General features: G+C 40.4%; 1 protein-coding gene across 1 annotated transcript in view; it reads left to right on the plus strand.

Annotated features, from left to right (window-relative positions):
- Nucleotides 1–1,232: 1,232 nt before the first annotated feature.
- nos1 (nitric oxide synthase 1 (neuronal)) overlaps nt 1,233–12,314 on the plus strand; it is a 45,800-nt gene continuing 34,718 nt past the window's right edge. The window contains exons 1-4 of the mRNA XM_020636612.2: nt 1,233–1,427; nt 4,455–5,238; nt 7,961–8,063; nt 11,950–12,087. Coding sequence (XP_020492268.1) covers nt 4,523–5,238; nt 7,961–8,063; nt 11,950–12,087 — 957 coding nt within the window. The 5' untranslated portion in view covers nt 1,233–1,427; nt 4,455–4,522. The remainder of the gene's footprint in view (nt 1,428–4,454; nt 5,239–7,960; nt 8,064–11,949; nt 12,088–12,314) is intronic.

Genomic DNA, 12,314 nt, shown 5'->3' on the forward strand with positions numbered 1-12,314 from the left:
CATTGCTGTGAAGTTTCAAGCCTAATATAATATATTATGTGTCAAGTTGATTCGGTGAAATACACAAAGTTTTACTGCGTTAAAGCCAATGAAAGGATTGTGGACCAGTTTACTCTGCTTTTTATACTTTTATTTTATTTTCTTTGCAAGGAAGAGTGGCTCTCTGTGGTAACTATCACAGACTGCTAACATGACATTTAAGCCTTACAGTAGGATTAATGGTGTTAACAAAAAAATGTAGGATGAAGGCCACAAGGAGAAGGATAGGGACGGAAACTGTCTGACCGAACTACTTTAATAATGTAAATTAGCCTTCGTTAAGTAAGTAAATTAGTAGTTTAGAGTAGGCTACCTCTGTTAGCTGCTGCGCCTCGGGCTAACTTTAGCTACAACCACAGACTACAACTAGTAGGTTGCTTCTGGCACGCAGAAGTTGTAGGCTACTTGTTTCCATAGCAACAGAAGAGAACCCTGCTTTCCCACAAATGATTCAACTTTAAGTGCTACAATTTTTCTGCTAACAGCTGACGACTTGTAACTATCAGATGTTAGTCCACTGATGTTTATTGCATGAACATTGGATCTTGATTATTAGTGTTTTTAGTCAAGTTTTTGTATTTTTTTTGCATTAGGCAAGGTGTTTTTATATTGAACCCTACAAGCTACATAACTGAAAAGCCTTCATCTTTTCTAACGTAGGCCTATAGGCAATGGTGTATAGGTAATGTTTTGTGTTAAATCTTGAACAAATGAACTATCATGCCCCATAGATCTCTGGACCCCAATTCTTTGTAATTGAATGAGACAAGTAGGCTATGGTATAATTGCTGTATTCCAAATGAGATAGGCTATAAAAGGTGATTATATACCCATCAGCTTATGACCTTTCTGTCTGCGTTTTGCTTTTTGTTTTTTGTTCAAGACTTACTTTTTTTTCATTTATCTTCCAATAATTTTGAATAATATCAGATTACAGGTTTTAATTTAGAAACCTCCATGTTGCAGCAGGAGCAGGAGCAGGAGCAGGAGCAGGAGCAGGAGCAGGAGGGACACCTTGTCTCGTCCCTGCCCCCCTGTGAAGGCCCACAGCAGGCTCTAGGAGGAGTGGATGTGAGGAGAGTCGGCTCCAGCATGCTGAGTGATGACGATAGACGACATAACTAAACCCACCCACAGTTGATTTAAATGCCCGCGCACGGCTCTCTCCCAGCTCGTCACAGTGTCTCCCGTTGCTCTGTATTTATAAAGCGCCCCGGTACGCGAAGAGGCACAAGCATGCCTCGTCTCTAGAGAGGCAGAGCGCGTCGCTGTGACTTGGACACATTTTTTGGATGAGACACTTGTGCAGCCGCTGCTAAGGAAACGCAGGAGTTTTATCCTAAAGTTCACTGCAGCAGGTCGTTGTGACAGCGATCTTGTTCTCAGGGGTGAGTTGTTGAACGTTTTCATTCAATGTTTCACCTGTTATGCTTTTACTTTTGTTCAAAATTAGGCTGCTCATTCCCCTGAAGGATGAGGGCAATTAATGAGTATGGAGCTGTATAACTAATGTACACACCTGTGGTTAGGACAGGAAGCCTTTAATTTGTAAAATGTATTTTTCATACGTTGTTATTTCACCTTGTGCAAAAAAAAAAAAAAAAAAAAGAGTCGCTAGAACTTGTTGAACCTGTGAAAGAGCCATTACATTCAGGCTCATATAGGGAACAATTAGGGACTTTCAATTGCACATCGTAATAAGGAGAGCAATTGCAAAATGAATCCAACTTCACAAATACATACTTGTCACTCACTGTATGTTTGTTGAATCATTACATTTTTCATTTTGCATTTTGTGAGGAATATAGGAATTATTTTTCACATGAAAAAAAACGGTAACAGGTTTACTCAACTCATAGTTCTGTAGAAATGAGAGAGAAAGAGGATTCTTGTTCTCACTGTCAGGAATATAGTATAGAAATGTATTACCGCCTGCTTCCGTAGATTTGCTTATGCCTTACTGCTACTTAAGTTATGAAATCCGGATTTACCGGCATTTGCGGTTTATTTAATTGCGGTTTATTTAATTGCTTATGGGTGCAGAAGATGACGATATATACCTAACTAACCCACCCCTCTCCCCTTTTTTTAAGGGCGCATTGCCTCACATACCTCTACATTCTTGCAAAGTTATGAAGACCAACCAATCACACAATCAATCTATGCAAATTTGATCACATGTAAACCCTTGCAGTGTTTTTGTGACAGGAACAAAAGTTCATATCAAGTTCTAATCACCAGAACAAGAAACTGTAACTTGCCAGCTTTGTGCAGAGACATTGGGGAAACTAAAAACAAGCCAAGAGTAGTTAGTAGTTAGTCTTAGTCCTTCACTGTCACCGCTAAACAAGGAAGTAAGAAGTCAGGATTAAAGTTAATTGAGCTAAGAAGTAGTTTCTGAATATAAATTGTGACTGTTATAGTGCTCAAATGAACACATTCATTAATACCATATTGATGAGTCTGCATACATAGTTTTCTCAATGAAACGTTAATTTAAGTCTGATTAGGGTGCGTAATGGTAGCCTAGTCAATTATGTATGCTTGTTTTATTCAAGATAATTTGAACTTTAATAGGAGAGAATCATCCCAGCCTACACCAGACACCCCTTTAATCTCAGAAAAAGATTTTAATCTTCATATTCAGAGCACATTCCCATCAATATTCACATCCGTGATGTGTCATTTCTTATCTTAGTAGGATGCAGCTAAAAAGAGTTAGGATGAAAGGGCCCGTCTATCTAAAGTTATTCCTGTGCCCAGGGACAGTTTAGTCAATATTTATGACTGTGGCCAATTTTTCTAAAATCCCTGCGCTGAGGACCTGATCCCCTGAATGTGTGATTTCAGTGATTATGCATAGAATCAGAAGATATGGTGTTGACTTTCCAGAACTATAAGACTTTTATATATTGACATTACAGCATGACTCAGCCAGCGTATACCTAGGACATATACATTGAAGGGAATTTCTGCCGATGGAAGTTTTGAAGTAAACAACAGCTTGATATAGCCTTCTGATGCAGAGGAGCAGATATGACAAGATGTGGATTGTAAAACACTCAGCTGTCAGAGGCTGACCGCTATCCTTGGTGCTGAGCTATTCCCAATGTTTGCTGCGTGCCTGCCCTCCTGCACAGATTGCGCAGCACGCGCAGTATCAGCTTTGTGTGCGTTTTTTTTTCTCCACACACTGTACATTCAAGGCCAAGCCACCCACACAGCCAGATTAATTCATTTCAAAGTACAACTTACACGCATCAAAGGAGGTAAAATACTTAATTTAGTGCCTGGAAAACGGGGCAGAGGAGTGCTTCCTTTTTGTTGCTTAAGTTCATTTCAAGTGAAAAGACAATGAAGCACAGGGTGGAATAATAAGGCTCGAGGAGCTGAGGGACAGGCTTTAGTCACATGCCTTGTGTTTATTCACTCAAGAGCTGAGTTGTTAGGGTAATGCAGAAATGAAAGTGTTGGCAAATTGGCTAAACTGCCCTTGAGTGGATTTTATTGGTCATAAGAAACATTCCTAGCAAAAGTCGAAGTGTCCTGTTTTCTATTCTTTATTTTTATGCCTTAAATTAAAGGCAATAATATCCTTATCCCAACATAATAAAAGTTTGTGTTTTTAATGGCTTCTGTCCCTCTCACCTTTAATGGACTAAAAAAAAATATTGTTATTATTATTGGTAAAAATACTCAAAAGTGAAAACACTTTAATGATTTAACGTTATCCCACTCCATTTTTGTAGAGCACTGCACGCAATGTAGTTTAATAATGTCGTACATATCAAGAGTAAAAACCCCAAATGATATAATGGTGTACTACAGGATCACTTGTTGATGCATATTTAGGAGAACTCCTTTACAAACCATTTGGTTGAATATTCTGTAAACTAATCATGTGTTTTACTATTCAAGATTTTAAACGACTGTAACTAGAGCTGGTATAAGTTAGAATATGAAACAAAGTGATATAGAAAAATTATGCCGTCTATAATAAAAATACAAGGAGACCCATTAAATAGTTGTCAGTACTGACGTGAATACTTTACACGGCCGCTGGAGAAATTGAAAACAGAGGCTTAGAAACAAGCCTAGCCAGTATTTGCCTTTGAGGAAAAAAAGATCTGATACTGTGTTTAGTCACTGCAATGTCAATATAGAGGATCAAAGAGGGTTCTATTTGATGGATAATAGGTTTTTATTTCAGTGACGATATTTTGAATCTGTGGCTCAACAGGATTTAATTGTCTCTGTAATATAACCTACTAAAAACACAAAATTACTTGTATACCCTCTTTGACTTATGTTAAATCAACGCTCTGTAAGTAAATGATGCAGTCAAGGTAATTTCCCCCAAAACTAATGGAACTTGTATTTCCCCTTCTCCTCCCTCTCCTTCTGTTGCTTTTCAGAAACATCCCTGGGGACACACGAACACTCTCCCGCTAGCACGCAGTAACCACCACACACACAAGGCACCATGCAGGAGTCAGAGCCAACAGTGTGCCAGCTACAGCCCAACATCATCTCCGTCCGCCTGTACAAAAGGAAGGTCGGCGGTCTGGGCTTTCTAGTGAAGCAGAGGGTGTCCAAGCCACCTGTCATCGTGTCTGACCTCATCCGTGGTGGTGCAGCAGAGGAGTGCGGCCTGGTGCAGGTGGGTGACATCGTCTTGGCGGTCAACAACAAGCCCCTGGTGGACCTGTCTTATGAGCGGGCCCTGGAGACATTGAAAAACGTGTCACCAGAGAGCCACGCTGTGCTGATCCTCCGTGGGCCTGAGGGCTTCACCACCCACCTGGAGACCACCCTTTCTGGAGATGGCCGTCAACGCACAGTGAGGGTCACACGGCCTGCCTTCCCTCCCTCAAAGTCCTATGAGCACTGTTCCCCTCTCAGCCCATTCAGCCCCGGGCAGCAGCAGCAGGTCAATAAGGAGCCCCAGCTCAGAGCCATCGAGAACCTATCCTCTCCGTCCATTACCCAGTCTATCCTGCAGAGGGGAGGCGTGCAGGCCCAGGACCCCCTGCTGATGAGGGATCGTGGAACCCTCCTGTGCAATGGGCTGGAAGAGAACAACGAACTGCTGAAGGAGATCGAACCAGTGCTGCGCCTCATCAAAAACAGCAAAAAGGAGATCAATGGAGAGGGCCAGAGGAATGCGGGGAGAAGAGACGCCCAGATTCAAGTGGCTTGGTAATTTTGCGATGCGATACAACCTTATTGATCTCTTGGTTTAAGTGTCTTTGTGTTTGTTAGCCTCCACATACAGACTGAAGTTAGAGCCTAGATATAATTAGAATCAGGATTTAGGTCAAGGACACTTCAACAAGTTGGTTATTAGCAGATATAAGAGCCTGCACCTGGTCCTCTTATTAAATAAAGTCTCCCTACACACTTTGTCACCCTGCACTCCCCAAACTACCTGACCCAGCTGTGTTGTATTAGCTGCTACAGACAGGCTCTCTTTCATCTGGTATGACTCAGAGTAGATTGCCAAGTAATTACTGTCTGCGTGCTGGCCTCTAGAAAACCTCAATTAACATGATATTGCTCACAACATTCATCATCACCATTTTTTGTGCTACTTTGCGAAGGAACCCGCTTAACTTGGTTCATGTAAAACCTAAAATATTAGAACAAATAATGTTGCTTGACTTTGGAAGTTTTTCATAATTAACATTAAACCCCCAGTTCGGGATCAGGTTTAAGGTTATTTAGCTGCATCTATTGTATGAGCTTGCTTACCAAACCTACATTGGAATATAATTACAATCTGCTTGAATTATTAGACGTTTTTTTTGCAGCTCATATCTTATATTTGAGAACAATTGCATTTGTTTCATTGGTATTTCAGCTCCCATTTAAAGTCACATTGATAATAAGACCCCAATTAGCATCTTGCCAAACACAAAGCTTATCGCAAACGCTTCATTAGCTTTATAAGCTTTGAAATTAGAAAACTTTTTTCATTCTGTCTTTTCCGTTGAGGTCAGCTGCAGCAGAGTTTTAAGCAGGCAGGTAGTTGAGAATTTAGGCTCTATGAATGTAACATGGCTGAGAAAAAGTGTTTTTTTCAAAAGGTTTTTTTATTCCAGCTCAGCCATAATCTTCCAGCCGACTTCTGCCGAAATGGTCTCCACAGTGTAATGTTGATATTGGCATCTCAGTTATCTGCTGTTCTCCTCCCACGACCAATTGAAATCTAATCGATGCTACAGTCTGCTTGAATCAATGTGTCATTCTTGACCAATCCATGCACAACCTCCTCTCTTTTACACTTTGAGTGATTCATTGTATTTCAGAGAGACATGCAGGAAGAAAAAACTCAAAGCATGTAAGTCATGCTAAAATAATGTTTGTTAATGGGGTGACCTTTGGGCCAGAGGAAAACATTTTTATAGCCAATAGACGACCTTGAAACACACTGACATTTGGCCAGCATTAGGAAAGAGGCAACTTACTCATGTTTCATTTTTGGTTTTAGCTTTAGAAAAAAACTCTCTAAAGAATTATATATAGAAAATAGTTATTTAGAACAGAATAGCCAATAATATCTTTTTACCAGGGTTTGTCTGTGCAGTAACATATCTCAGATTATTTCTCAGGGACTATTTTACTGGAAGAGAAAGCAGATTATAATGTTTAGCCTGTTTCAGAGTACAAATTGAGGATGCTCTAGAGCCAGAGCTAATGATAAATGACACATACAACCTCCCTCGTCATTTCTGCATACATGAACTCCACCTCTAAATTTGAAGACTGAGGGGAAAAATATGCTCTTGCAAATTGCGACAACTAAAGAGATACAGTGTGAAAAGGAAAGGGAAGGATGCCTGTGAGGATTTACAATTAGTATGGACGCATGCACATGAGAAAGACTGGAGGAGGGGGCGAGTGTGAAAGTCAGAAATGGGTGATATATGTGTGGGTGTTTTCAATAGGAGGAGGAGGAGAACACAAACTTGAAACCACTCGCTTATGAGTATGCTGGATTTATTCATTTCTCGTGTGGTTTTCTACAGTGGCAGCACAGTGACGTCCCCTCCCCCCTACGTCTCTCAGGATCAAATAATTACAGCTCAGAGTGAGATCTCTCACTTCATATTCAGTTTCTCTTTATCTTTTGGTCTTGAATTGATCTGTTTTTTATCTGATGGTAGATTCTTTCATCAAAAACACAGAAAATGGGTTGCACATTTTGATTTGTCTTGTGTTTCTGTTTCAATGTCTGAAGAAGCCTTCATAAGTCCTTAGCACTGTTGTTAGCTTACTAAATACAGATATAAGTCCAAATAAGTGAATTCATATAAAAAAAGCTGAATGAAATTGCTACGTTTGCAGGAAAACTGATGGAGGGACTTTTTTCTTCATTATGTTGCAGGAGGACAAAGTGTTAGAAGCACAGCTAAAGTGATTGAAAGAGCAAAAGCAAGGTCAATGCACCTTAGTAGTTTTTCTCCCTTCTGACTTGTAAGAAGTGTTCCCTTTGGAGTTGTGCAGCTTTCGCCCACTTCGTCTCAGTATGAAGTTGATGCGAAGCTTTGGTGGTAAATTACTGAGACAAGCCTACATGAAGGAGGAAGCTATCCCACTGCAGCTCTGCAACAGGTGCAAACAACATAGATGCAGCCCAAGCTGTGTCTGCACACCCACTATGTCCTGTGGAGAGAAAACACCTAAGTGGGTGTTCAGAGCCTGTAGAAATTGTGCAGGGATTCCGATATGACAGCATTCTGGAGGGTGTACAGCTCCATGGTTTAATGTGTAATGCCATAAGACAGGCAGATTCTTGACTATCTTTGTGTATTGGCCTGTGTGTGAACGTTTTGGCTAAGGTTTTTATGTGAAATGAATGGAACATTTTGCACCGGATGTGAGCATAAACACCTGACGGTTAATTGTATGTGACTTCCAGGGACCTTGGTGTGGGAAATGGCACAACTCCACAGCTGGCGTCAGATAACAACAGAATGCTGGAAAACATGACGGTGGTACTCAACAGCGCTGACACTGACAAGGTAAAATTAAATTATTACTAAATCCCCAATGAAACAGCAAGTCTATCCATTTCTACACTCCCAAATCAATAACTTGAAGATCCTTTGCCCTCTTGTCCATGTGTACATTGATTGCAAATATTCCTGAGAAGGCTCTCTACAGCTGTATAATGCATGTGTGTCCATGGCTGCCTGTACAATAATCCACACTATTTGCACTTTCCATGCTTTCTGAAACCGAGCATCTGTGTTGCTTCTTTGCGCATAGTCGTAAAGCCTTTGCCTAAGATCCCATCACCTAGGCATTAGATCCTTCCGGGGGGAAAGCTGGTGCAGCATTAAATCCAGCTTATGCCTTCCACACAGAAGGGTCTCGTCACAGGTCTGAGTGTCTGTGACAGGGATAGTGTCGTAATCTGCACATGGTCTGTGTTATCCACCCACTTGTGACGTCGCTCAAGCCCCCATCAATGGGACCGGATGGGGCGAAATGATTCCAGGAGGCATAATGAATGTGTGCAGCTGCTGATCCGCAGCTCTCCATCAAATGTGGCCCCTATTGAAACGATCCAGCCCCTCAGACCTGAGGAGCAGAGAATGTTAATGTACATGCTTATGAGAATGTTTGTGCAAAAGTGTTGGAAAGAGGGAGGGATGAGAGGGTGGATCATCCATGCTGTAGCAGTTTTGAGAGGATATGCATGTATGAAGTGCTAAGAAGCCATATGTTTTTCCTGGTAGTGTAAGCTCAAACAGAGGTGCTTGTGAGAAGGTGTGTTTTGGACATGTGTTTGTGTGTGTGTCCAGTTTACGCATGTGTACTGATTGATGCGGCAAGCATTTAAAAAAAAAAAACAACTTTGGCCATTATCACTTTATGAAATTATCTTCATTAGATTAGGTTCAATTAGCCTCATTTGTAGCTCAACAGATGTAAGATCCACACCTCATTCTTGACATGAGCCTTTTGATTGATGGATGATGAGTGTGTTTTTAAAGAATGTCTGTTCCTGCAACAACCCTCGGTTATATAAGTAGCATTGGGGCGTTGTATCTTGTGTTTACCAGGCAATGTTGTTGTTGCGATGCCTGTAAGATTTCTGCTCTTACATCTCACATCTGTACTTTTTGATATCAATGATTGTTTTTTAAGAAAAATGTAATCATTGGCAGGATATGCATGTATGAAGTGCTAAGAAGCCATATGTTTTTCCTGGTAGTGTAAGCTCAAACAGAGGTGCTTGTGAGAAGGTGTGTTTTGGACATGTGTTTGTGTGTGTGTCCAGTTTACGCATGTGTACTGATTGATGCGGCAAGCATTTTTACTGCAGGCCTCTTGTCAGACACTTACTCTATGCGAACTTTGATGGCTCATTGCTTTGAGTTTAATTTAATAGACTAAAGTCAGGCTCATAGCTTGTGCTAAAAAAAGGGGAATGAGAATGGTTTCAGATTGTCTCAAAGTTTGTCCCTGATTAAATATAAGGATTTCAAATGACATAATGCTGACCTGCAAATTGAGTTTATCACTTTGCTGAAAGACTGTCCATATGCCTCAAGCTTGAGCTTCTGCTTCTGCATAATTTATTGTTTAGTGATCTAGAAGTTGCCAGAATATTCTGTTGACTTTCACCAACTTTGATGATCAAATAAAAACAGCGCATACAAGCACAATGATAATGTGCTTAAAATCACGACTTCACCTCAAAATATTGACTAATACCATGTCTTTTAATTTCTTTAGCTCTCTGTCTTGCTTTTTTCCCCATCAACCCCCTCTTTGGCACTCATCGTCATTTCCCATCTGAAGTTTTAATGGATGGGTACATGAGGAATTTAAACTGCATAACTGCATTTACTGGAAAAAAAAACAACTTTGGCCATTATCACTTTATGAAATTATCTTCATTAGATTAGGTTCAATTAGCCTCATTTGTAGCTCAACAGATGTAAGATCCACACCTCATTCTTGACATGAGCCTTTTGATTGATGAATGATGAGTGTGTTGTTAAAGCATGTCTGTTCCTGCAACAACCCTCGGTTATATAAGTAGCATTGGGGCGTTGTATCTTGAGTTTACCAGGCAATGTTGTTGTTGTGATGCCTGTAAGATTTCTGCTCTTACATCATCATTTTATTGTTTTTTTGTTTTTAGCAAGAACAAGCACAACAAAAAAAAAAAGACACCAGCTTTATAACATTAGTGGAATTATTGCTGTTACTACGGCTCCATCCTAAAGAGGGTGTAGAGTCATTTAAAGCTTGAGGTCAGAAATCAATCTCTGAGACTACAGTATTTTAACTGTATGCCATTTTTATTTGACCATAAAAATCAAACAGTAGAATGACCACAGTCTCTCCATGCCACGCATGCGAATCCCAAATTTTCATTGACTTACTCTATACAGCTGTCACTGATGAAGAGAAAAGTTGGATTGATAGTGAATGTACAAAGTCACAATTTCTCATTTCTATATCTGATTTGTATGCTGTAGTAAATTAGTGATAACTCTGGCCTTGAGAGTCTCTTTGTGCCGAGTTGCCTTGCTTGTGTTAAAATAAGACAAGTTCTGTTCATTGGAGGGGTTCAGCAAAAGAGCAATTGGAACCTTTAGTTTTACACAATCATATTTGACCAATTATTCTTTCAAATTATTTTATCTCTTGCTATGTTTTTCCTGGTATTTCTGGACATTCACTTAGTGGTCTTTCCCTAGCTGACCTCTCTATAACATTTAATCAATCTGTTTGTCTTTCCACCGTGACATTTAAAAATTAACATGTACACATGTATAAAGAAAGAACACTGACATTTACACGTTGCTCATCCAAACAGGCTTATCTTAAAGCTGCATGTATCATGGTGAGAAAATAACTAATGTAAATGCCAAGCTAAAGCTTCCGGTCAGTGAGCCACAAGCCTTATATTCATATTCACACAACTACTGTGCGTTTTATGTCAACAAGCCTTAATTCTCCTCATCTGATTTTATTCGCTTGTTCCACTGAGAGTCCCTTTACGGTACAATGATCTTTCTCCCTGTCCGCAACTTCAATGATAGCAATGTGTCATATCTGAGTCGCGTAGCAAGGGTTACTGATGTTGGAGCATGAACACACAGGAACTAAGCTCTTTATTCTCAGTGTGTGCGAAATCAAATTCAATCCAATCTTCCTCATTCCTTTCCCCTGTTGAAGAGGACGCGCAACGACAATGAGACTCAAATGGCGTGACACTGTTGGTATTCATCTTCCTGGCAAGCATGATGATTGTGTCACTGTTGTTCAGAGGCCGCTCCTCTGTGGGCTTAACAATGCTGAGGGAGATGATGATAAGGCTTCAAATGTGTGGGACTGATTACCCTGATCTTAGGCAATCCCTCTTTGCTTTCCCAAGGCGATGCTAACAGTTGTCTTTTGGGTTAAATTGCAGGCATTCATCAGTCAATAGCTACAGTATTGGAAAACTCAGTGAACTAAGAGTTAGCTTGCCAACAACCTGCTGTTTAATGCCGATTGCCTTTATCCTAGAGTGTGAAATAAAATAGAAAGGGGAAAGAGAGAGAATGCACTTGGGTCATGTGCAAAAGTCAGTATGAGAGACTTAATTAAAATGACAGAGGAGCTGAGAGTTCTTTATTGGAGAATTTCTGGAGATTTATTTTTTTCCCAGATACTTGGGTTATCCACATTTTGAACTGACCAATCAATGTCAAATTGTGGCACTTGAATCAATTCCCCAATAGTGGGATAGAAGTGTCTCTTTTCAGAATGACTCCCAGTCATAAACAACGTATCCAGCTACTTCCAAATGTGTTACATACTGTAGGTTAGAAGTTATTTCCAAGACACAGATCTAAGACAGACTGTAATGGCTCATTTAAATGTGTTTGTACTCTTTTTCAGCCTCCAGCTCAGGGCAGGTCCTCTCCCACTAAGACACTGCAGAACGGCAGCCCATCCAAATGCCCCCGTTTCATAAAGATCAAGAACTGGGAGACAGGCACCGTCTACAGCGACACACTCCACCACAGCTGCAGCAAGGTAAGGCATACATGGAAAGAGTTCAATAAATGGTAAAAAAAAAAAAAAAAAAAAAAGAACAAACTGTCTGCAGCAGTATTTATGTTTGTGGATGAGGCAACCAGGCTAGTAAGGAAATTAAGGATTTTTGGTCATAAATCAAGCAATCTTTAAAGTTTTAATGCCTCTCGGAATCTGAATGAAGGCTGTGAAGTGCAACTGTGTCTTCACCTCATGACACCCGTCAC

Source organism: Labrus bergylta, chromosome 2 (genome assembly GCF_963930695.1).
Source record: "Labrus bergylta chromosome 2, fLabBer1.1, whole genome shotgun sequence".
In the NCBI taxonomy this organism is placed as follows: Eukaryota; Metazoa; Chordata; class Actinopteri; order Labriformes; family Labridae; genus Labrus; species Labrus bergylta.